The 26,549-nt window shown below is 40.2% G+C and overlaps 1 protein-coding gene across 1 annotated transcript; it reads left to right on the top strand.

Moving 5' to 3' along the window:
- The first annotated feature begins 19 nt into the window (after positions 1 to 19).
- Positions 20 to 26,165, top strand: VPS35 (VPS35 retromer complex component). The gene is made up of 17 exons (XM_075101497.1): positions 20 to 102; positions 6,556 to 6,654; positions 8,726 to 8,822; positions 9,599 to 9,722; positions 10,415 to 10,597; positions 10,911 to 11,124; positions 11,889 to 11,972; positions 12,438 to 12,547; positions 15,488 to 15,584; positions 15,676 to 15,824; positions 16,366 to 16,573; positions 17,099 to 17,254; positions 20,406 to 20,528; positions 21,502 to 21,681; positions 22,874 to 23,113; positions 23,814 to 23,957; positions 25,270 to 26,165. The coding sequence occupies exons 1-17, from the start codon at positions 100 to 102 to the stop codon at positions 25,447 to 25,449; spliced, it is 2,391 nt and encodes a 796-aa protein (XP_074957598.1). The 5' UTR covers positions 20 to 99; the 3' UTR covers positions 25,450 to 26,165.
- The last annotated feature ends 384 nt before the right edge of the window (positions 26,166 to 26,549 follow it).

The following is a 26,549-nucleotide window of genomic DNA, read 5'->3' as shown; positions in this document are numbered from 1 at the left end:
CAATGGGAAGGGTGCGGCGGGGCGGGCGGTGCAGTCACGTGACGGCGCGTGGCGCTACGGGGTGTTGCTGGTGGGACGGCTTGTGGCGGCGGTGCGATCATGGTGAGGGGCCGGGGGTGGCCGGGCCGGGCCGGGGGGCAGCCGGCCGCCCGTGGGAGCCGGCCTCGTCCCCGCCGCCGTGTGTGCGGTGGGAGGGGCCCGGCCCGCTCCTGCCGGTGACCGAGGGGCAGGCCTGGCTCCCGGGGCCGGCCTGGGGAGCTCCTGCTCGCGGTCCCTCGGGACCGCCGGCGGCCGCGCTCGGGCGGCGGTGGGGACGGCCCTGGTTTGGCCGGGCGTGGCGGCCGGAGGCCGCCGCCCGGCCTGGCCGGGTCTGAGGTGAGGGCTGGGCCCGGTTGTGTGGGCGGTAACGATCGGCGCCGCGGTGGGTCCAGTGCACGGCGCTGCTTTGCTGGGTTCAACCGGGTTTGCTCGTAGGGGCGCCGGGGAGGGAGGCGTTTCCATCAGGGAACCGCGTCTGCACCTGCGGTCGGAGTTCAAGTGTGTTTGGCGTGCTGTCACTGTCATAAACCCGAGGCTGTGCCATTTCTATGGCCCCACATACGTGCTCTTGTTGCCCACTTTGCAGTCTGCTGTTCCGATGTTCTGACCCTTCAGAACTGCTGCTTCAGGCTTTCCTACGGAACCTCCTTTCGCTTTCTGCAGGAAAGGTGGTTTTGGATTGATGGGCCCAGCTCGCTAGAGCTGTTTTGGAACAAGTGTTCATTAGAGGTGCAAACCTGATGTTCTAGCATGGAAATAGCTCTTACTGAGAAATGCTTTTCAGCCTTCAGTAAAAACAAGGGGACAGTCAAGTTTCCTAGTAAAACTGAAAACTCTGCCTGCTTAGTGTGTCTTCTGTGGTATTTAATATTAAATAAAATTTTAAGCAGCACTTTCTATAACCATCACAGTGGAGTATAAGCAGTGCTAGCAGTATTTAGACAGTGACACAAAACTAACAGTGCTTTATAAAGCAGGGATTGCACAGTCCTTAGGCTTTTGGGACAGGCTTTCTTTTTAAAGTGTTGTGTGTGTTGGTATTAGTTTAATACTATAATCCGTAGAGATGGGGGGACAAAATCTATAATGTTATTTGAAAGATGATTGGAAATACATAGTTGGGTGATGGGAAGTACTAAACCTACATAGATAGCTGTCTCTGTCCCCCACTTAAATACTTCATGGTAGTCATTAACTCAAGAATGACACAATTTTTCTGCCTGACATTTCCATGGGAGCTGATATCAGGTGATTCAGAAAAAATAAACTTATAGATGTTAAGCATAGGATAATCCCCTCTACCAAATTAGGCTCCACTGCCATTTCCTATGGTCAAGTTTGGTTTAAACCTTGAAGTTGAATGTTTAAGTACCTTTAACAAGACTGATTTTTAAGGGGACTCTGGTTGTTCTTGATCATCCCCTGAATAAAAAGTCCAGTCCCTTAATTCTTGTTAATGTCTTGTGGCTTCCTGTGGCAGCAAGTACCAGTTTATACATGTGAAAACTGTTTTCTTCTCTCTGGTTCATCTTTGAGCTCTTATACTGTGAGATGTAATAGAAGTTCTAGAGTTGCCTTCAGTATTGCACAGTAATGCTTCCTATGTGGTACAAAATGCTTATGCATTTTTTGTTAATTCTGAGCAGCCCAGTGACTTCTACAGCAATATGTTGTGTGCCCCCGGGCTTCATCTGTAGGTTGGCAGTTGTCTCAATCCGCTTCTGTAGCCAACCCATCTTCTGTTCGGGTAGCATTAATTTTAAATGTCTCAGTGGTGACTGACTGGTAGGTAGTCCTAACAAAATCTAACTAGGAGGAGGCAGAAAAAGCTTCTTGGGTAAATCTCATTCGTTGTGGTAATAAACACAAGCATGTGAGCAAACAGAAGGAAAAGTCGTGTCTGGAATAGGCCGTAAGCACATCAGTTATCTAAAGAAAGTACTTAATTGTTTGGAGATTGGAAGGAAATGCACTTCAGAATGGAACAGAAGCGAAACCTTCTACTTTTATTCTACTATTATGTATCCTCTGCATCCAGCTTGAGATACCTATATTGCCAGAATACAAGCTATTTGGTAGGTTCTACGAACTTGCCTTGAATTCTGCTATATTTTAATACTATATAATTTTTTCTCTTGAGTACTGCAATTTACCAGATTTTTAAGTGGAACGAGCATCTTAACTAGTCAACACATTGACCCAAAATATAACCATCCCCAGAGTGCAGCTAAGTCTCAAGTATGAAACTAAGTATGAATCTTATGAAGCATCCCATGGAGATGAGTATTGGAAAATAAGTTGTACACAATAGGCATAATGTTAACCTTGCATGTTCAAAAATAGTTGCTATGATGAGGATCAGCATAGTCCAGAATCAAGTTTGCTGCTGCAATAATACACTTTTTTATTATCTGCAGGATAACTTGTATTACCCACTCTGGTCAGCCAGGCAGTAGATGACTTTTAGCTCCCCCTGTAGTTGGCGCTGGTGAGGCCGCACCTTGAATACTGTGCTCAGTTTTGGGCCTCTCACTACACGAAAGACATTTTGTTGCTGGAGTGTGTCCAGAGAAGGGCAATGAAGCTGGTGAAAGGTCTGGAGAGCAGGTCTTATGAGGAGAGGTTGAGGGAGCTGGGGTGGTTTAGTCTGGAGGAGGCTGAGGGGAGACCTTATCACTCTTTGCAACTACCTGAAAGGAGGTTGTAGTGAGGTGGGTGTTGGTCTCTTCTCCCAAGTAATGAGCAATAGAGAAGAGGAAATGGCCTCAGATTGTGTCAGGGGAGGTTTAGATTGCATATTAGGAAAAATCTCTTCACTGAAAGAGTGGTCAGGCATTGGAACATGCTGCCCAGAGAGGTGGTGGAGTTACCATCCCTGCTCAAAAACTGTAGATGTGGCACTTCAGGGCATGGTTTAGGAGGCATGGTGGTGTTGGGTTGGTGGTTGGACTTGATGATTTTAGAGGCCTTTTCCAATCTTTATGATTCTATGATTGTTCCTGGCTAGTTGTGGGTTTAAAAGAAAAAATCCTGGTTTTCCAAGGCAATTTACAATTCACTGGCCTTTAGTTAAAAAAAAACCCAAACAACCAACAAAGAAACAAAACCTGCAACAAAGTAAGAAAATACACACAAGACCCCCACACCAAAAGCCAGCTCTCCTTACCCCCCTGCCAAATTCAGCTGCTGTGTGTTGACTTCCATAACTTGCATGTGATAGTCTTTTCTTCAAAGCTATAAAAAGGCTATGGTCTTGTACAGAAGCTGGTAGTGTAGATGAAAGAGGCAGTTCTCTGTCACTTCTCCACTGCTCACTTGCTTCCTTGTGGCTTCAGAGGAAAAAATGTTAGGGAACAAGAAAAGCAGAAAACTGTGTTCAAATCAACTCTCCTTTTTTGTCTTCAACATTTGCAGTGTATCTAATGGGGGTAAGGATCAGGCATTTCTAAAGTCTAAATGGCTGCAAATTGCTCGTCTTGTGTTCATGCAGGAGTTTATACCTTATTTTACATGCTGTTGACAAGGCAGGACATTCTGTGCCCTGATTAGAGTACCGCTGCTTTTGTCCAGTGTCAATGTATCTTCCACTTCAAAAGCTGATGTTCAAGATTCTTGTTTGCAGATTGGCATAGAACTCCACAGCATGGTTGCATTTTTTGATAAAATAATACCTGAAAATACTGTCTTGTGTTAATAGGTTCCTCATTTGAAGTGGAAGATACAGTGTGGAATAAAGCTTTTTATTTTCTGTATCTGACAGAAGAACTGGTTTCTGGTTTGGTGTGTGCCCTTCAAACTGTCGTTGGTAGGCTTTTGCTGTATGTTCTCTTTACTTCAGTTGCTTTTTGCTACAGTTTCCGCAAACTTCAGGGATTATGTATCAGGATAGGTGGATCTTGATGTGATCGTGTGTATCACTTAATAACCAGGTTATATGGAGAAATGCTCTACAGTAGCTTGCTTTCTAAAGAACAAAGAAAAGGGTAAGGTGATAAATATTCAGACTTTGAAAACTGAAAAGTAAGAAAGAGTGGGAACTTTTTCAGTGGTGCTGCTGTTAAGATGTTTTCCCTCCATGTGGAAGTAAAGCTGCTACAAACAACACCTCAGACAACTTTGTATGTTTGTTATGATCAGTTGTAGGTTATCTCACTGCCTGTGCAACTGTAAAATGCTGAGATTGTCTTTTAGACATGAAGTACCCTTGTAGTAAAGACATCTTTATTTAGACCAATTACCTTCTCAGTCTTGAAATCAGAACAGATATGAATGTAATTTTAATCTTAATCTTGAAGAGATGCAGAAGAAAAAAGTGAATCTCTTGTGGTAACACGGAAATGGTTCTGCCAGTGAATCCAGTCATGTACGTATTACAGAACCAATGCTAAATACAGTGTGGGGCCTTGCTGCTCACATCTAGAGCAGAAATGGAAATACTGTCAATGTCTTCTCTTGATGCAGGCAGAATTTGATGTAAAGCTGACTCTGGTTCATTATAAATGGGAAAGCTATGTCTGACAGGGCAAGGATCTGAAATTCCATTATTTCCCCAACTGTTGCTACAAGGCAGTTTTTCAAAGTTGCATAAGAAAGTGTATACCTTCAGTGAGATCGTTATTTGTACCAGCTAACGCATAGTCAAACTTGTAGTATTCATTATGCTTTAACCAGTGGTTTTCACACCAAAAGTAAGGAAACTGATGCATGTGCGCTCTGCCAATCACTTCTTGGGGCTGTAGCAGGTACGTGTTTCAGTAAACGCTTTAACCTGGTGTTGCTGTCAAAAGCTGCCTTTTCACAAGCCTGCTTGCAAGGTTTTATGTGGTTGAAGGGTGATTTAGGTGAATGGTAAACTATTAATCAGCTGGGCTAGTCTTCTAGCTGATTTCATTCTTTACAGCCTAAACAGCTCTCCCAGCACTACATGGCCCTGTGAACAGCTGGGTATTCAAGAGCAGGACTGGTCGCTGTTTAAGCTTAATGCCCATTAGAAGTGGGTTTAGGAAGTTGTGGTTAGTGTTAATGTTACTCCACTGTTTCTAGCTGTGCTTTAACAGATACCTGGTGTGGTTAGTGTACAGCATTCAGCTCTGTAGCGATGTATCTTCTCTAAAGCACTAATGTGGGTTCAGGGGGCTCCAGAATGTGGCAAACATGCTGGCATAGACATAATTTAGCAAGTCTGTTGCATGATGTTTTGATATTGATTGTTGCACACCAGTCCCAGCACTGTAATCATCTGTTCCTTGAAAGTCTGATCTGTCATGGAATACATAAAGCTTAGCAATTACAGCAAAGTTCTCTTGGCAGAATATACTTGCTTCACAGTTGGAACAAGTATAAATAGTTAAGAAACTACTGGAGCTGCAGGCCCAGAGAACCTGCTATGCGCATCACTGTGTACATAGTATTTGTCAAGACTAGAGAATATGTGATTGGGACACAACATCAGTGCTTTTGTCTCTGTCAGTATTTCAGAGATGCCATCTGAAAACAAACTGCAAGATTAGGAGAGGCTGGGAGGTTCTAATGAGATGTTGAAGACTAGGCCTGAAACAGTAGGTGGATGGTGGTGTTTTCTTGTAAGGTGTTAGGAGGAAGGCTGGTTGCAGGTGAGGAGAGCATTAGGGGTTCTCATCTGGGTAATTTTGGACATCTTAGAGAATAAGTTCAGGATGCTCATAGAAACTAATCTCATCGATCTGGTAGAGGGCAGGAAGCAGCTGCAGCAGGAGAAGGCCTATATAGATGGGCTGGGGGGAAATCTAAGGCTGTAAGCAATGGATTTCATTAATATTGTAAGAAACTGCAGTATGATCCTTGGAAAGGCAGAAGGTGTTGAAAGTTTAAGTTGAAGGCCTGGAATGTGCCTTCTTGAGGGCAGGTAAGAGGGTCACAGGGACAAGTAGGGGACATGAAGAGTTGTTGCTTCTCTTTGGTTTTCTGTTGCCTACTGCAAGTCGCTTCTACCTTCCAAAAACCGTGAACTGTACTTTATCCTTTGCTTATCTGAAACTTGTCCTTAATAGAGTTGTGTAGGTCAGATAGCAGTTAACTGGGAACTTGTGAATGCAGGAAAGCATCTGTGCAGTTGCAGCGTGCGCAGTCTGGGCATTGCTTTGAAGCTCTGTGGAAAGAAGCAGCAATGCTTCCTTTCAGTGTAGTGATATCTCTGCATTCTCTTGAAGCTGCTTCTTGGCGGATAATTGCACTGGGTTCTTGACCTCTAAATATTAGAAGGCAAAAGTTGACCCTGTTCTGTCCCCATGGCTTTGCACTCCAAGAAGCAGTGGTGGTCACAGGCTACCCATAACCTATCTTCTCCCTGTCCTCAGGTTTTTGCAGAGTACTGGAACCTTTCTCCCTTACATATCATGGACGTGTTTCTTACCACTCTTGAGCGGTCACACTGTAGTGTCACTTGCACTGTGTTATAAACTGTGTGAACCCAGTTTGAATCAGATGATTAACAGCTTCATAAAAGTGAGTTCTGGTGGTTTTTTTTTTTTTGTCCAGCCAACAACACAGCAATCTCCTCAGGATGAACAGGAAAAACTCCTGGATGAAGCCATTCAGGCTGTGAAGGTGCAGTCTTTTCAGATGAAGAGATGCTTGGTAAGAATTTGACTTTAAAATGCAATAAAGCTCCTTCTCTGCTAGGAGTGAAACAATAAATCAATACTAATCTCTAGTGCTGTGAGGAAAATTAACCCTTTATGTAGCTTTCTGCCAGAGAGACTTTGCAAATAAATGAGGCAGCTACGCAATGAGAGTGAGCCTTGAGTGTTTTTTGAATGTGTCTTCCTGATTTTGCTCCAATATTTGACAAGATGAATTATGAGTGTGCATTTTTATAATTCATGTGCTTGCATTTAAGTAAACCTAAACTGAAAATAAGCCTGCCATTTGATGTCAGAAGGCTATTGCTCAAATGGATTTAATATGGAACATTATGGTGAGAAACTATTCTTGTTTATGATCAACATACAAACATACATTTTCCCATGTAGTCGTCTTGGCATGAACCACAGACTGTGAGGCTAATAGTGAATTACCTGTTGCATAGGATAAATGTTGTAGTGATTAACTGTAGACTGATGCATGAATTCTTCTGTGACTGGAAAACACCATTGGCTAGGGTTGTACTGAGAACTTCATCTTGAAATTGTAGCTAACGCAGGCAGATGATATCATTATGCGTAGGTTTCTTGGGTTTGAGAAGCCTATTTTGACTTGGAGAAACTGTTTAAGGATGCAGTGAAAACTTAAATATTCCAATATACTTTCACATGGTTAGCCAAGCTAACTTTGTTTGCAGCCAAATGGCAAGCAAGAAAGCTAAGGCCTCTCCCAGTTTTATACTCTGTGGAATGCTTTTGAAATCTTTGAAGTAGCTGCCAGCTGAGCTTTTCACCTATTGGTGACTGAGTGACAATATACTAAGTGGCTCACACTAGCAATTCCTTCTATTCTTCCCCAAAACTTAATGCTGTTTCTGATGATGGGTTGAACAAGTATGTATAGGTGGTAGATTAGAAGCTTGTCTTGTGTCCTGTGATGCTAGGTGTCATGGTTTAACCCCAGCTGGCAGCTAAGTCCCACACAGCTGCTTGCTTATTCCCACCCCGATGGGATGGGGGAGAGAATGGGAAGAGTAAAAGTGAGAAAACTTGTGGGCTGAGATAAAGGCAGTTTAATAGGTAAGGCAAAAGCCACACATGCCAGCAAAGCAAAACAAGGAATTCATTCGTTGCTTCCCATTGTCAGGCAGGTGTTCAGTCATCTCCAGGAAAGCAGGGCTCCATCATGCGTAACTGCTACTTGGGAAGACAAAATGCCACCACTTCGAACAACCCATCCTTCCTTCTTCCCCCAGCTTTATATGCTGAGCATGATGTCATATGGTGTGGAATATCCCATTGGTCAGTTTCGGTCAGCTGTCCCAGCTGTGTCCCCTCCTAGCTTCTTGTGCAGCCCCAGCCTGCTTGCTGGTGGGGTGGGTGAGAAGCAGAAGAGGCCTTGACTCTGTGTAAGCACTGCTCAGCAGGAACGAAAACATCACTGTGTTATCAACACTGTTTCCAGCACAAATCCAAAAGCTAGGATGGGGCTAGATACTGTGAAGAAAATTAACTCTATCCCAGCCAAAACGAGCATACCAGGTGTTTATATGCAGCCTAATAAACTGTGGCTTTCAGTAAGATGATGTTCTTGGGTGAGAAGTAGGGGAAGAGGATTCTAATTCTAACAGTGGTCTGTTGGAAGTGCATATCCTTTGTCTGCTGGAGGTCTCTTCTCATGAGATCTGAGCAAAACAACAGACCAGACTGGGGGTGGGGGATCCATTCTGTTTTGCTTGCTGGTTAGAATTTGAGTGGTGGGTGGAGATTTCTGCGTAAGAAAAATTTTGTTTTATTTTTTTGTACCATTAGTATTACAATTTATTACTGTAGCTCTGTTTTCAGATACATCTTCTTGCCACCTTCAGGTATAATGTTCCACTTAATTAGGATGGGCAAGGTAGTACAAGCTAGATACACAATCACTTGATTTAATTGCAGTTATTCCTTTCCTGATATTTATTTAATCTTTGCATGCATTTTTAAAAAGCTAAAAGCGTAGCTTTCTAAAATATTGCAGTTGCCTAGTATTTCTTACAGACTATTCTCTCTTTTTACCTCTAAAGGACAAAAACAAGCTCATGGATGCCTTGAAACATGCTTCCAACATGCTTGGTGAGCTGCGGACTTCTATGTTATCTCCAAAGAGCTATTATGAGCTCTGTATCCTTTGAAGAGAAAAAAATAGTTGAAATGCTGAATTTGGAATGAAATGTTCATCTGCTTTTTTTGATACAGTGGCATCTCGTCAGTCTCAGATATTTACTAGCACTTTTATCCTCAGTATTTAGTTATCCGGATATATTGTAGGAGACTTATTTGCTCACTGTATAAGTTCATCTTTTCCCTTTGGTAACAAGCAGGTCTTTAATGTCTTTCATATCTTCCTTTGAGAGGTTTCAGGAGTCTAGTTCTACAAAAACAGCAGCTCTGTAAAACAACTCTACTTGCAGTGTGCTACCCCAAAATCTGTAAATCCAAGTTATTTCTTTATTCGTTACTATTTTATAGCTTCTAACCGTAAGTCAGTGCCTCAATGTATTTACTTGGGCATACTGTGGTGTCTGAAGCAGGGGAGCCTTTTCATGAGACTTGGGAATAGAACGTGAATCTAGTCAAATACTACTTTTCCCATGCGTGGATATTTTTCTGTGACACATAGTATGCCTTTACTTTAGATACTGTGTTCAATCATGTTCATTGGCTTGCTGTTTTGATTTAGGGATTTTTCCCTCTTCTAATAGGCTAGAAGTGACAATTGAAGACTTGAGGTTAATTTTGCACATATATCCCAATAGTAGTTATTGTTTCAGAAGCACTACCTACTGGGGCGTTATTGTATTTGGTACAGTGTCTTTCTTCCTTGGTGTGAATGAGCAAATTACTATGTAAATCTGTTGTACACACTCTAACTTAAAATCCTTAACTATGGGGAAAAGACATGGCAATTTCTGATGAGCTACACTACTTGGAAGTCTACCTGACAGACGAATTTGCCAAAGGAAGGAAAGTGGCAGACCTTTATGAGCTAGTACAATATGCTGGAAATATTATTCCAAGACTGTAAGTGTCTATATGTTAGTGTTTTGTTTGTTGTTGTTTTTTTTTAAACCCAAACAAAACACAACTGGTGAATAGTGGTCAGACACTGGGCTTAGATAACAATTGAGTCTGCATTCTTGCTTGACAGCAAGAATTCAGTTTGCAATGGTGAGTAGTATTTCTACATATCTTAAGAGTGGATTTTTATGACATGAGATATAGGCCAAGAGTGCAGCTGCAGAAGGACAGTTCCTCCTGCCCATGTGTTGGTTCCTTCTTGCTTAATTATCTTAATTAATTATCTTGCTTAATATAGAGACACTGAAGGAATGAGTACAGGCCTGGGGATTTCCGAAAAGCATAACACCTATCCTGCTAGACTATGGTGTGGAAGAGGTTTAACTGCTTTACCGTAATAGTTGCTTACCTATATGTGCCAGATCTGTTTTTCAGCGTAGTAGGGTGCTGGAAGTATAGACAAGCTAGTCTGAGAGCATTCAGAACTTTATGCGTGCTAAGCATTTATGCGTTCAATGTATAAAGCATTGTAATGAGGTCAAGTGGCTGCTCAGGCTTGCTGTACTCTGTAGCAGAGGAAAATAGGAGTTGAAAGCTGGCTAAATATTGAAAATTACAGGACCTAGATGGTATTTTACTGCTTTCTGTGATATTGTTACTTCAGAATGTATTGTTTGATTCTCTGCCTCTTGCAGGTATCTCCTGATAACAGTAGGTGTTGTCTATGTCAAGTCATTTCCACAGTCCAGGAAAGATATTTTGAAAGACCTGGTGGAGATGTGCCGTGGAGTACAGCATCCTCTTAGAGGACTCTTTCTTAGAAACTATCTCCTGCAGTGTACCAGGAATATCTTACCAGATGAAGGCGAGCAAGCAGAGTAAGAGATGGACTATAACTTTAAAAAGAAAATGTTTTTAATATAACATATTTAAATTTTCTGTATGACAGGTTTGAGAGAAGTAGATATGTTAGAACTCTGTAGGCTTGACAGGTGTTTTGTCCATTAAGAATTCCCTTCCAGGACTAAGGTTTCTCACAAGTGAGGATATGAACCTTATGACCCCAGGTATCCCACTACACACTTCCAGTTTTTAAGAAGGTAGGAGGGTGTGTGGGGATGCTCACCAGTGGATGGAAGGATGAGTACCTCTGACAAGCTTTTCCCGTTCCTAACCTGTTCTCAATTGCAGTGAAGAAACCACTGGAGACATCAGTGATTCAATGGATTTTGTGCTGCTGAACTTTGCTGAGATGAACAAACTTTGGGTGCGAATGCAACACCAGGGCCATAGTCGGGACAGAGAGAAAAGGGAGCGAGAACGGCAGGAACTGAGAATCCTTGTAGGAACAAACCTGGTTCGCCTCAGTCAGTTGGAAGGTGTTAATGTGGAGCGATATAAGCAGGTGGGATGTCTGTCCATCCTTTCTGGCTTCTATTACTTTTTCCAAATGAAACCAGTCTGGACTTTCAGATAAGCAGCTTGAAGTGTTACAGCTATGCTAAAAGACCAATAATGCTGATGCTTCTCGAACTCTTCACCTGACGAAAAGTTCTGAATGCTAGTGAAGCTGTATAATGTATTGTGCGGCTAAGGACATGACTCGTGCATTTTTTTCTATAAGCTTGACTGTAATCTTGATGGGAAATTTTAAAACTTTCCTTCCTGATGCTGATTTTACTTATAGTATAATGAGTTGGTTTAAGCGACGCATATGCATATGGTGGTCTGTGATAGACTTTACAAGTTAAATGAAGCTATGCTTCTAAAAACATTCAAGAGAATATTATTGCATGAAATGATACTCAAGCAAATATATTATTTAGAAGTCTGTCCCTTGTAAGTTCTACCATATAGCTGCTGAAAACAATTTTGAGCGGTATTGCTGAGACTGAGTAGTGTTATAGGCTGGCAAAGCTAGTAGCACTGACTTACTAAATCAAAGCTTGCAGGTTGTATAATGTATGAAACGGACAGGTGTCTGAGACAGTAGATTTTTCTTTTCTCTGAAAATGGAACTGCTGAAAACTGGAACTCTTTATCAGAAAGTCTTTGTATAAAGAATAAGCTGAGAAACATTAGAAATACTGCTCTGCTTGGATTAAGTGCATATGTGAATGCAGACTTAGTAATTGTAAAATCACTGCCAGACTTCTTTTCCTGTTCCAGATTGTTTTGCCTGGAATATTGGAGCAAGTTGTAAACTGTAGAGATGCTTTAGCTCAGGAGTACCTCATGGAGTGCATCATACAGGTGAGCTGCTTAAACTCAGTTGCAGCGATGGGACAGAGGGACACATACTACTGTACTTCTAGTCAGATTCAGGCTACTTTCACCTCTTCCTCATGAACTGGAAAACTTCATCACAGGGACACTTGCATAGTGGCTTGTCCTGTATTTTTTTTACCAGATGGCAGAGTAGAGATTAATCCATTTTATGCTCCTTCTGTTGCAGAAGCTTGTAAGCATCTGAGCAGCAGTGCCTGCAGTATGAATTGTAATACATAGCTGGGCTCTCAAGTTACCCATTTCTCTTCCATCTCTTGCTACGTGCATTTATCCAGTCAAGGTCAGCTGGGGGAACCCTAAAGCACTCATAGGCCAGACTGTATTTACTATGTGGTTATCTGCTTTAGAATTACACTGTTGCATTTTACTGCTGTGTAACAATGGGCAAGTTCAGTTTATAACTTGATGACTATTGATCTAAAACTTCAGGTTTTCCCAGATGAATTTCACCTCCAAACCCTGAACCCATTTCTCAGAGCCTGTGCTGAGCTGCACCAAAATGTGAATGTGAAAAATATAATTATTGCTTTAATTGACAGGTGAGTGACCAAGGGGGAGGAAATTGGCTCAAAATTAAGTTTGTGTTGTGCACAAGCAGAATATAATTATTCTAGCATTTGAAAGCTTTCAATTTTTTATATCACTTAACTTCACTGTTTCTGTGTCTTTTTCTCAGCTCTGATTCAAGCTTTAAGAATTGTATTTCTATAGATTCTGCTCTCTGGATTCTGCTTTTACAGCTTCCAACGAAACCTGCTTTAAGGACTGATTAAAAATTATAAACAGATTAAGCCAGGACACATCCCATTTAGTATTGACTGATTTTATGTTTCTGAACTAAAGTGTTCTGCTTTAACAGCCATACCGGTCATAGGTACCTCTTGAAAACTTGAAGACCCTAATGGCTAAATTGTATATCAAGGATACTTTACCTTGCAGTTTTGATCAGTGAACATGTCTCTACAGAAAAGAGCTAGTAGAGGATGGAACTACCTTCTTAATTCTTAGTTTACCACTAGCTTTCTGCCTGTTCTCTCAAAAATGTGTTTTCCTGTGGAGGTATTGCTTAAAACTGCTTGCACTGAATTCAGATATGGGTGAGAAATTGGAACTGAAGTTTTGATTTGTATCCTGCAAGGAAACAACACAGATTATCAGTGAGTACTTTCTTATTGCAGAATGGAAGTGCACTCATGGCTTTTTGAAGCCTCAAAAAAGCCTTGTCCTTGCATTTGCACACAAGCATGTGTACTTCTGTATATCTAGCCCATGTACAAATGTGTGGACTTCAGTTACCACAGGGATCTTGAGTTCTGCTGGCGTTCAGCAATGAGTAGGGTGGTTGTGGCTTTGTTTCTTTGTCTCCTCTAATGCCTGGAGATGGAGCGTGTGTATTATGCATGACTGGTATAACTTAGGATCTTGAAGTTTTTACTTAACAAATATGTAGTTTGTTTTCTCTGGGTTACATCAGATCTATTTGTCCAGGACTTTGGTCTATTGGAGTATCTTTCACTATTTGTGCATTTGGCAGAGACGCAACTCTACCTTCATCCAGAGATGTTCACAGGAATTCATTGGTTTCCTACACTTGCTGCAATGGCTGAGATTTTTCATAATTCTTTTAGATTTAAAAAGACCCATAAACCCCACAAAATCCCCAAGAAGTATTGCCTATAACAATCTGATTTTGAGGCTATCTACTTTGAACAGAGGTCACAGGATCTTTTGCTAGGTTTTTACGTTAGCGTATAAAATGCAATTCTTGCAAGAAGGCTTTCCTCATGTAGCTTTTGCTGTCATGTCTGCTTAGAGGACTGAAACAGCTTTGGTACTACCTCCACAGTAAGTTTGCTATTATTACTGTTACAAACAACAGTAAGCAACTGGCTAGCAGTGAACCTGCTGCCCTCCTAGGATTATTGCTATTGTGTTTTGTAATAGTGTCTTCCAGAGCCTTCTACCCTTGTTCTATAGCCAAATGAGAAAGGTGGCGGTGTGATGATTATCATCTTTGTAGTATGGCAACTTGTGCTTTTGACTGTAATGTTGTGTTGGAGTGTTGAAGGATATGAGTGGATCTGTCTTGGAATTCATGCAAGGAGGGAAGGTATTGCTCTTGTGTTTAGATTGGAGTTGTTTGGAGCAATTGCTATGCATTTCAGTATTGTGTAGTTAAGATGTGAATCTGCCCTGTACAGCTAGTGCCAGTTGGCATTTCTCCTCTTTATTTCAGCTGGTGTGGGATAATTGAAACTGAACATCAGTGATTGCTGAGGAAGCCTGTGAATCTTTAGTTCCTATTCCCATGGAGCTTCCTGTTAAATGAATTTTTCTGCAAATAATCTTGCTGCTTCTAATTATGCTGCCATCTGCCTCCAACTTGATCATACTTTGTAGCATGCTGGCCTTACCCTCTGAGCTGTTGCCAAGAAAAGCTGCCCTGTGCCTTTGAGAAAAGGCAGTGATTGTTCCTGGCTTTAGAAAGTCTGCTTGTTACCACCCTAATGAAATAAAAGAACAGTTCAATGTCTGTTTTTCCTGGCAGTGAAGTTTTTTGGCACCTCAACCTTTTTTTACCTGCTTCTTTGTTTCAGACCCAAAGTTCATTCAGACTCAAAGTTTAGAAACCCTGTAAACAATAACTTAAAAAAATCTTAATCGGGTGCTTTTTCCTAAATATTTTTGTAGGTATTCCTCTAATTCAGACTAGAACGATCCCTTAATGATAAGAAAGCAAAAATAGCAATGCTGAGCTTTTTAAGCTGCAGCTTTGGTAAGGTGCTAGCCTGCCTATAGTGATTCTTCTTATCTTGTATCTGATTTCTGCAGAAATAGTGGTTGGCATGACTTTCTCCTGTTACATATAGACATAGCTCTACAACATCTTTTGGATGCTTTGGGTGCTTGCTGGATAGTAATCTCTTGCTTTGTTTTTTTTTTTTTTTTCCAAAAAAATATTCTTCTCTACTTCAGATTCTTTGTATTTTGCTCTTTGCAAACAGTGGAAGTCCCAAACATGTTGGTCTGTCTTTGGATACAAAGCATAGTTAAGTCAGTATATTTCTTCTGTCTTTTCCTCTGGAGACTGTTTTGCAGAGAATGCTACTGGATATCTAAGTTTAGTAATATCACTGAATGGATGCAGGATATTTGCTCTTCCATCAGCCTACTCTATAACTCTTTCTTTGCTGGAAAGAACAGAACACTTTCTGCTAGCTGAAGAACATGGATTGTGAAATGTCCTTCTTGCTCTTCCTTCATCTTGCAGTCTCTGTCAGCACTGTTTCCAGGACTGATATTTACCAGACTCAGTTGCTCTTAAGGCTTCTGACTTACATTAATTTCCTTTTTGCTTGTAATACAGCTTGCAAGTATACCTAGAGGACTTATTTTTTCTGCCAGTGTCTCTTTCTGGCCTGTATCTGAGGAGTGGAAAAACAATGCTAACCAAGCTGCTTTCCTTTATCTGTTACCAGGTTAGCTTTATTTGCACATCGTGAAGATGGACCTGGTATCCCAGCAGATATTAAACTGTTTGACATCTTTTCACAGCAGGTTGCTACTGTTATACAGGTATGCTAGGTATTCTTGCATGCAGTTTTAACATTTTTTTTCCAAAGTTAGTGCTGAGTTGACAAAAAAAAGCACATGTCTTAAATTTCAGTCTCGCCAGGACATGCCCTCAGAAGATGTGGTATCTTTGCAAGTTTCTCTCATTAACTTGGCTATGAAGTGCTACCCGGACCGTGTTGACTATGTTGATAAGGTGTTGGAGACAACCGTGGAAATATTCAATAAACTTAATCTGGAACAGTAAGTAAACATCTCTTGTGTTCTCTCTGGGGTGGCAATTAATACTTTAAAATCTTGACTTCCACACTTCACCACATTTGGCAAGATAGCAGAGACATGCTTTCAATGTGTAAGATTACTGCTTTTGGGCCAAGCTATAGATGATCATGATAAACTACTGACTAACCAGGACTTGCTCACCTGTGCATAAAACCTACTGCGCAGCTGTACAACGTGTATGCCAAGCTGTATGCAATGAATATGCTAAGCTGTGCATAGTCATTATCAGTTTGTCGTTTACAGTGCTCTAGGGTTTTCTGCTTGCTGAATTTGCAGCTACAGTCTCTGCTTCTGCTATTAGCAAGTTAAAAATGTGTACTTTCTATTGTACATCCTAAAGAGCAATATATGACTTGTTTTGATAATTTATTTCTTAACTCCCTAGCAGCAAGTTGCTTGGATGTAGTGGTATATATCAGAATTGGTATTTAGGCAGACTTCAAATCTGTCTACATGTGTGAAGTATTGATTAATTGTGGTTTTTGCATATGTTTTCTTTTAGTATTGCAACAAGCAGTGCTGTTTCAAAGGAGCTGACTAGACTTTTGAAAATCCCTGTTGATACTTACAACAATATCCTGACAGTTCTGAAACTAAAACATTTTCATCCCCTCTTTGAATACTTCGATTATGAGTCCAGGAAGAGCATGAGTTGTTACGTACTTAGCAACGTGTTGGATTATAACACAGAAATTGTGTCCCAAGAACAGGTATGACATAACTTGAAATTCTATGTATTTAGACTACTGTTTGAAGACTTGAAAACACATACTAAGAGATTTCATGGAGGGCATGCTTTGCATCCTAGCCTTCATGGCCCTGCATGTCCCCACCTCCCCATCTTAGTAGCACAGGCTTTATCCCACTTGATAATTCTTCCACCCTTGCTCTTAAATATCTTGTCTTTACACAGCTTACCTAACCTCATCCTAGAGACTACTTCTGTTAGGTTTGAACAAAGACCCTGAATCCTTTTAAATTAGGCCTATTAGCCAAAGAAGGCTGGATAGTACTTTGGAATCTGAATTGCCTCTGTATGGCTGTGCTGTCCCACCTGTGCTAAGATGGACCTTTCTTCAGGGACTAAGGCAGATATGTCCTAAAGCATCATGAACTAACAGGCTTTTCTAGTGCTTTGTCAGCACTGTGAATGGCTGTAAAGATGTTTCCAGTTGCTATCAACTTATGCTTATGGACTACTTCTGTTTAAACAGAGCTTATATTGCCTTTAACAGGTCGATGCGATCATGAATTTGGTATCCACGCTGATTCAGGATCAACCAGATCAGCCTGCTGAAGATCCTGACCCTGAGGACTTCGCTGATGAGCAGAGTCTTGTGGGAAGATTTATTCATCTTTTGCATTCAGATGACCCTGACCAACAGTATCTGGTATGGTGAATGTTTGTGTTCTCTGAACTGTCAGTTCTCGCATTATTTACTGTAAAAGAATTTAGTGGAGCTGGGGTATCACTGCTCTGGCACTACAGACTCAAAAAACATTATGTATGACACCTTTTAATGGTAGCATGAAATGCTGTTCATTTGGAAAAAGCAGATGAGGGCTTAAAAGCATTTGTGGATTTCATTTGTGGATCTTGTGCCATGAGGTGGTGGTTTGGATGCAACTGTATTCGTTTGTGGTAGCTTCTAACATTCTGACAACTTCATATAACCATCTATCTAAAAAGCAGCAAGCGAAATTTGGAGCGCTGTCATTTGCATTCTCTTGGTATCAAAATACACAACAAAGCTCAGAAAATACAGCTAATATGTTTGGTCCTAGGAATTTTAATTGGTGTAAATATATGGTCTTCATATAGCAATGTAGTATACTGCTGCTTAGTGGTTACAAATGGTTTTTCTCTCTGCTTGGTCCATCCTTAATAGCAGATTTGATATGGCCTTGAAACGTAAGCATTATATTACTCGTAACAGTTTGAGTTGATCTAACAAACTTTTAGGTAGCTTTCTGATGTTAATCTGCTATTTCTGGCTTCGGTTTATTTCAAGTTTAAATTATCTCCCTATATTGAGAAGCATGTGTTGGGGCAGAGGGGCATGGATGTTCTGTCTGTGCAAAATCCATTGGAGAAGCTGGCAGAAGATTGCTGAAGTTGGATGCTGTTACAGATTGCAGCAGCTAGAGTTAGCTCCAGTCAGAGCTCAGGCCTGAGTAGGATTACTGGAAATTACAGTTAGTGTGCCTGAAATACAATTGGTTGACTCTGTTTTAAAGTTGCTGCAATATCATATGGTATAAACAGTGAGAATAGACCAAGATGATCCAGTAGAAGGTACGCATAACGTTACTGGCATTCATTTAGCTGGGGTTTAAAATACTGTATAAAAATTACTTGCTTGAAACGTAGGGCTCTGCTGTAGCTTCTTTTAATGGGGAGAAGCAAAGCTTTAAGGCCTGTACAAGGATTGGAGATAGTTGTGTTTCAGGACCTGCTCTCCATTTACTACATTATTTCTGAATATTGCTGGAGTAGGGCAGGAAGGTCAACTAGGTTCTTATACATTGTCAAGAACTGTATAGGTTGACTACAGCTACCAAGTACCATATTCATACAGGAAAAGCCAAGATAACTGTTTTTTTTTTTCTAATGTAGAACAAAGTTTCCTTCAAAGGGGTGCTAGCACTAAGGGAGTTGATGTATTTTTACCCCAAAAGACTTTGCATAGCTAAAGATATTGAAGCTGTTTTGCAAAGCTTCTGGGCGTCAGGCTGTCATCTTTCTCATCTAGCAAGCTTAGCTTTAATCAGATTGGGCACCTTTAAATGCCATCGTAGGACTTGTCAAATTACCTTTTGGACAGAATTCTATAAGCTGCTTAACACCTTTTAGTAAAAATGCTTAATAGCTTCTTGATAAGCATCATGAATGCTTGTATCAAATTTTCCTACATTACACGAACAGTACGAAAAAATCCAAGACTATGGGTTTTCACAGTATCTGACTTTAAATTTTGCATTCTGAATGGAAGAGATCTGAAATGCAAATTCAAACACCTTAGTGCATTACAAGCCAAAGTGGCTAATACAGTTTATAATGGGTGATGACAGATTTCTATCTATTTATGTTATTACACCTAGAATTCATGTAAATCTAAAAATGTATGTAGGGTTGGACACTGAGCTTCACGTCTAGTGCTTGTTTCAAAGTGGTAATGGGACTGCTATGACCAGAAAGCAAGGTAATACCTGGATGTAGTAACTAGACATCTTTGTTCTGACACTTAAAAAAAAAAACAAAACAAAAACAAAAAACCCCACGCTTTAACTCAGAATTGTGGTAGAAATTTTCTGAAATCTTGTTTCAGCAGTTTTAGTGTAAAATGTGGCATGTCTGAGTCTTGTCCCCTTTGAAAGGGAGTCAGGTTATTACAAAAAGCAGATGTAATGTTTAGTTTGCTTGGAACAGACTGATTAATGTTTCTTCTGATACCTGGAGTTCTTGCTATTCCTGAGAATTCTGGTTATGAGACTACATGACTAACTATACCAATAGATTAAAAATAATCCCAAAATAAGGAGAAGGTGAGAAGCTAACAGTATGAACAAGCAGAGCTCCTTAGCTTATCACAAGGGTGATAAGCAAAAAAAGTATCATGTTCATGTTGTGTGTGCAGCTTGTGCTCAAAACTGAGAAAGGCAGTAAAAGAAGCTGTCACTAATGAGCATAATGAAAAACTAAAACCAGGGGAAAAATGGCAAAAGTTGCAGGTGTGGCTACCAGAATGTGGCACTGTAGCCTTTCTCTCAGAGTAAGAGAAGACTTATTGACTTAGGTGTTTATTTTTGTGAAACTTGGTTTCTTTATTTTACTTTCTTACAGGCCGTTGTAAGAAAGAATAGTCCTTTTTATAGCTTCCCTTGAGTTGAGGACAGAATGTATCTGATGTCATTATTAAATGCAAGCTCCTGCAACTTCCATCTTGCTGAACAATCCAAAATGTATCCGCAGTGAATACAAGTGTTGCCTAACACGTATTGAGCAGCTGTAGTAAAAACTTGGGCAGATACCATACAAAAAACTACAGAGACTGCACAAATTTAGCATCATAGAATGTCTTGAGTTGAAAGGAACCCACAAGGATGATTGAGTCCAACTCTTGTCCCTGCATGGGACAACCCCAAAATTCATACCATGTGTCTGAGCGTGTTGTCCAAGTGCTTCCTGAATAGTGTCAGGGTTGATGCCATGGCTGCCTCCCTGGGGAGCCTGTTCCAGTGCTCCACCACCCTCTGGGTAAAGAACTTTTTCCTAATATCCAACCTAAACCTCCCCTGACACATCTTCCTGCCCTTCCCTCGGGTCCTTAATTTAATTCAAGTAAAGCAACTTGAATGTAGTCCCCTCAAAATACTGTAATTTATCTGATGCTAACACCATGTATTTCTCTTATTTCTCTGTATTTCGTATTTCTCTAACACCATGTATTGCTCTTATTCCATAGAGTGCAGATTAAGTTATAGATGCAAATAACACACCTCTTCCAAGAATTCTCTAAGCTTACAGTGCTTCTGTTTTAGATCCTAAACACTGCCCGGAAACACTTTGGTGCAGGTGGGAACCAACGTATTCGTTTTACACTGCCACCATTGGTGTTCGCTGCATACCAGCTTGCTTTTCGCTACAAAGAGAACTCCAAAGTGGTAAGTTGACCTCTAGGTAACTCTTGTATTCTTGCTTCTTTTTGGCTTCCTTAAAAATGCATTTTATCTGGCAACAGTATGCTAAGACTTTATAAATTCTAGGTTTGGGGAGGGGGGGTTGGTGGTGGGTTGTGTGTTTTGGTTTCTTTTTTTGCTTGAGGCAGATATTTACTTGAGATGTAAATCCTTTCTAATTTAGGGAGGATTTTTATCAGTTCATATTACATTACCTCAGCACTTGCAGAACGGTGAAGCAGAAATTTGCCAGTTGTGTTTATTCATGAAGATGTACTTTTACATGGAGACCAGAGAACTATGACACTGCAAGTGATGGCATGAAACTGATTTAAATCTGGATATTGAAATTAATCAACTTCTAAATCTGTAGCTATACTATTTTAATGTTTCTAAAAGTAAGTGCTTCTTTGTAGGTGAAATTATATAGTAGCTGCAAAAGTGCACACTAAATTATCACTGATCCATTTTGGCCCTTTGATGCCTTCTGACTGAGGTAGCTTAAACAGGTATTTTTCCTTATTGTGGGCAAATAAGTTAAAATGCTGTTTGTTAAAACACTCCTCAAAATGAATATTTTAAAATTCTCTTCTGCTTCTGATTGATGCTCCAGACTGAATAGAATTTTTCTCCATTTAGCTAATTAGGCTTTTGCTCAGTTATGTTCTAAGCATAGCTGTGGTAACTGCAATTCAGTGTAGACTTCTGAGGAAGGTTTCTATGAGCTGGTAGGAAAAATGGGTGTGAACTTTTTGTTAATAGAAGAAATACTATGTGAAGACCCACTGAGGTCAGCACAGTACTGCTAGGGTACACACTACTACTTCAGTAAATAAGTGGCTGGAGTGGCCGACAGAAGACAACAGCCTGGAGCACTTAGCAGATCTTACTACAACTTAGATTCTCCCTTTCCTTATAGCAGTTGTCTTGTTCAAGCTTTGACTTGTTTCACTTCTAGGATGACAAATGGGAAAAGAAGTGCCAGAAGATCTTCTCATTTGCTCATCAGACCATCAGTGCTCTGATCAAAGCAGAACTGGCAGAGCTGCCTCTCCGTCTCTTCCTACAAGGAGCACTGGCTGCAGGAGAGATTGGCTTTGAGAATCATGAAACTGTGGCCTATGAATTCATGTCCCAGGTGAGTGTCCAGCTATTACAGTCACTGTCCCATGCTACCCTAAATTTGGCTTGGGTAGGTTTCCTGAACATTGAATCATCCAGTGTGATTTTAAAACATCTGAAAATATTGGCAGCTAATGCTTCTCGGTAGAAACTCCTTATCTTCCTTCTTGCTTCTCAGGCTACTGTGGAATTAAGCTCCATTGCTACTGATTTGAATACTCAGTCTGACAACATGTGGTATGTTGCAATGCTGCCTCCTACTCGCATAGTTGGTTCACTGGAGGAGCGTAGCTTTCTCAACATAAAATGCTCCTTTGCTGCTTCTAAGACTGTCTCCCAGCTCGTGTTACCTAGCTGGTATTGCCCTGACCGCAAGCACTCTTTGGAAGTTCTCTAAAATTTGCAGTGTTCTCAACTGCCATGCTGGGCTTTGCTGATTCAAATCCTTGTATTGAAGCCTATTATAAACTGCCCTGAAAATCCACTTAAGCCTGTTACTTGATCTTATGTTTTACTTGTTGCAAAAACTTTCCTATCATCCCCATCAGATAAAGAACCAATGTATTTAATGTTATCCACGTTGCAAGCTTTGTCCTAATTTTTCCTCTAATACTGCTACTAATGCACATTCTTAAACTGAGTCACTTGATAACCTCAGTTTGTTCTCACTGTCTTGTATCACTTGCCATTGTAGCACAATTCTGAAGACGAGAGCAGCATGACAATTATGTACCCTCTATTAGAGATATGGTTCAAGATTTTTAGTCTCGTGTGTTCTCTCAAGGCTCTTCACCCACGTAGCAGCAGTGCAGATGCTTTTCTTACCTGCTCTGTGGTCACTGACCTACACTCAACTTATGCTGTACTGTTTTGTGTGTTTCAAAGAACCAAATCCTCTTCAGGGACTATTTCTGCTGCTGAAGTTCTGTATTTGAACAGATGCTTGAAATGAGGAAAAGATCAATCTTCAGGTTTTATGTAGGATCACATCTGTTTACTATGTAGTATTTCTTGCAAGACTTATTTCCAGTTTCTGGATTTAACTTGATTTTGACACTCTCAGTAAAAAATCTTTTTTACTGCTGAAGCTTTTAACAAATGTAAAACTGGACACTTCCCTGCTATGTCACTAGCAGCTGTGGTTTGGTGGTTTTTTTCTGATGTGTTCTAAAGCGGTGATTAAGAGTTTTGCTTTCTCCCTTGACTAGGCCTTCTCTCTATATGAAGATGAAATCAGTGATTCAAAAGCACAGCTGGCTGCAATCACCTTGATAATTGGGACATTTGAGAGGATGAAGTGCTTCAGTGAAGAGAACCATGAGCCTCTGAGGACTCAGTGTGCACTGGCAGCCTCTAAGCTCCTTAAGAAGCCAGACCAGTGCCGTGCTGTGAGCACTTGTGCCCATTTGTTTTGGTCTGGCCGAAATACTGACAAGAATGGAGAGGAGGTAAGAATAAAATGACAGCAGCCTAACACATACTACCTCAGCAACATAGTTCTGCCTTTCTTCTGAAGGCACGCACTTCTAAAGTAGATGTATCACTTAGTGATGTAGGTGCAGTTGGAATGCATTCTATTATATGAAGCTACTAAATCTCACTGCAGTGTAAGCTGCAAATACAAAAATGGAGAAAACTCAAATTTAAGTGTAGAAGTACCATACAATCTTTCGAATGTCAACTAGTTTAAGACTGGCTATCAAAGTACGGTCTGCATTTTGCATACGTTTATTATAGTAGCTGTGTTTGTATGTAAACTACTGAACTTCCAAATTAAAGATAGAAATTGTTGATGTTAAAGGTAGTAAAATAAATTTTGTGTTCTTCAGGGCTTTTAATTATGAAGAGCAGTGATTGGAATCTGCTTCTCAAAGTATGCATTAGTGTACGTATTACAAAATTGAGTTAATTGATCTCATGATTGAAGGCTTTCAACAGCTGTTCATGTTATTGCCTGATTTAACAAAACTTAAGTGATAGCAGTCAAGCAAGGTAAGCTTTCAATCACAGCTTGTTCTGCACAGTTTTTGTATTTTTGTGTTTCTGTGGTAGACCACCAGGAAGTGCCATGTATGTGCTATGGGAAGAGATACTGGATCACCCTAAGGTTCTTTTATTTCTTGTAATTTTTTGTTTTTTCCTTTCTAGCTTCATGGAGGAAAAAGAGTGATGGAATGCCTAAAGAAGGCTCTGAAGATAGCAAATCAGTGCATGGACCCTTCCCTGCAAGTCCAACTTTTCATAGAAATTCTGAATAGATATATCTATTTTTATGAAAAGGAAAATGAGGCGGTGAGTGGAAATGCATTCTCTCTATTGTATCTTTTTAAAAAATCCTTTCTTTAAGCTCTTCATTCACACTTATACCCCAATCATGTCTCTCCAACTTGCTTTGTAGCCTCTCACGAGAGGCATGAGTTCTGGTAATAACAACAGAGTAGTGAATTCTTGGTATGGTAGTAGAATTGTGGCTAAAACTTCATTCTTCTTACATGGGGGAAAACACCAAATATATGCAGTTTAGTTATCAACTTCAATATTGTGAGACTTGGATACCTGAAATATTTATTAAATAAAAACTTAACTAGGACTTAGAATATAGTTTACTACTTTCCCATCTAACTTTAGAGGTACCTAACTTAAAATGTATAGAAGGGAAAGAAAATTCTTACAGCTGTTCAAGGTCACTGCTGAGTGCACTGCAAATGGTAGGTGTAAGCCTTGATTTCAAGAAGTAGATATGACATCTCAAGTACCATCTCAAATTCCGCATCTGAAATCCGAGATAACTACCTCATACATTTTCTGTTAGCAGATAACTAGTAAACTTGTCCAATTTGAAAAAGCTGCTTGGTTAAGCAGAGATCACATCCCATCTAATGTCATCATTTGACCAAGAGCACAGATTAATGAATAATCTATAGTTCTGAGAGAATGTTTAAAGAGATTTTAGGGATTAGCTAACTTTCCAGTAACTGAACTGGCTTCCTGCTATAGTAGTGCTCTAGTATAGGAGATGCTGTATCTGATGGAGATGAAGAGAAAACTTTGGATTTCAAAGCACTTGGCAGATGTAAAACCAGTCTCTGGATACAGTGGTGGTCTGCAGTGCATTTTGTGCTGTGGTGTTCTGTGTAGTGCTGGACTTAACACCCTAGGCAGCTGTACTTCCTTAAGTAAAAATTTGGTCACTAAGAAAAGCTTTAGATCTGATATTACCATCCTGACTGACTTCTACAAGAAACTGATTGTTAGAGTGCATAGGCAATCTGATTATATGCTTTATTTGTTTACAGCTTTTTAAATTTGTATTGAATAAACTGGAGAGAATGCTGTGGTAAAAATTACAAAGCTGTCAGATTAATGACTTAAGAAGTTCTTCACATTTGCTGGGGCAGGGGGAATTCCCACAAAACTCTGAAGTCAGAATGGTCCTATGAGGAGCAATAGAAGGCAGTCTCCAATAGTTTGTATGCATACAGTCTTATCAATATTTCTAAGAACTGCCTAAATACCAATAGTTTAGAGACAAGTCTGTTGAAACTGATGTCCCTGGATTTATATACAGGTCTTGTTGATGACTTCTGTTCATGTTCTCCTGCAGGTGACAACTCAGGTTTTGAATCAGCTTATCCAGAAGATAAGAGAAGATCTTCCAAACCTTGAGTCTACTGAAGAAACAGAACAAATTAACAAACACTTTCACAACACACTGGAGCACTTGCGTCTGAGGAGGGAATCACCAGAATCTGAGGGGCCAATTTATGAAGGTCTTGTTCTTTAGGAAGATACACACTGTACTTATTTCTTTTCATTTACATACCGTATGTTTTTTTTAAGATAGTTTCATAGGTTGTGCCTTTCAGAAATGTCAAATTAACATTAATGTGTTCAGTCTGGCACTTCAAACACTCGTGTTGAGTGCTCTAACAAATCTGAAAGGTTGGACCAGCAACTACAGGTTTCATCAGTTAGCACGGCTGAAACTTTCTTTGAAATCTATGTGACGTGGTAGGGCTCTTCCAGTTCTGATTTCTCTGCTGTCTGTTCACTGTTGCTTCTGTAGCACTAGAGTTCTAAACTGGCAGTGACTGTCATCTGAATCTGTGTCTGATCCTTGCAGAGCATCAGATTTTTGGGATTATTGTATGTCATATTCTGCTTGTGCTTTTCTTTTAATGCAAGTTAAGACTAAGTGTAATATTTTTCCCTAAAAACTAGGATATATTAATGCATGTTTGGAGAGTTTTAAAGTACCATGTTCAAAAACAGAAGTTATATTTTGCATATTAAGGCTCTGTGACATTTAGTGAGGGCCAGTCTGTGCAGAGGGCATATTTATCAAGATAATTTTGTTCCAAATAGTATAAAAATAGAGAAATTGCGATCTATATAGATATGTATAACCTTCATTACTGTAAACTTAGGGGAAAATGCATTACACAAGTTTATTCAGTATCATGATTTTGCACCAGTGAAACAATAAAGTTACTATTAACACCTGCTGTTTCATGTCTCTTCAGAGCCCACTGTTGAACCCAATGCTAATCTTGAACCCTCTGATAAAAGCAAAGGAACGTCTGTTTTGTAGGGACAGAAAAAACAAGGCATAGTTACCCAGACAAGGTGGGAGGCTGCTAGTATTTCTAATGCAGAATTTTATAATTCAGAACCAGTTATTTTTCCAAATGATGCTGAGACAATGTATGTTCACATTTCAGAATGCTTTTATGACATATTTTGTGAGACTGGAAGAGAATCCTACTGGATTCTAGGTCTGTGCTAGAGACCAGTGGCAATTAAATGACAAAGTAGTAGGAAGTTGAGCAGTATAGCAATTACCAGTGGCAACTCCTGTGAAGATTGGCCTGCTCTGTGGGTTAA

The sequence above is a fragment of the Phalacrocorax aristotelis genome, chromosome 8, assembly GCF_949628215.1.
Source record: "Phalacrocorax aristotelis chromosome 8, bGulAri2.1, whole genome shotgun sequence".
Classification (NCBI taxonomy): domain Eukaryota; kingdom Metazoa; phylum Chordata; class Aves; order Suliformes; family Phalacrocoracidae; genus Phalacrocorax; species Phalacrocorax aristotelis.
This window is presented reverse-complemented; position numbering and strand designations above follow the sequence as displayed.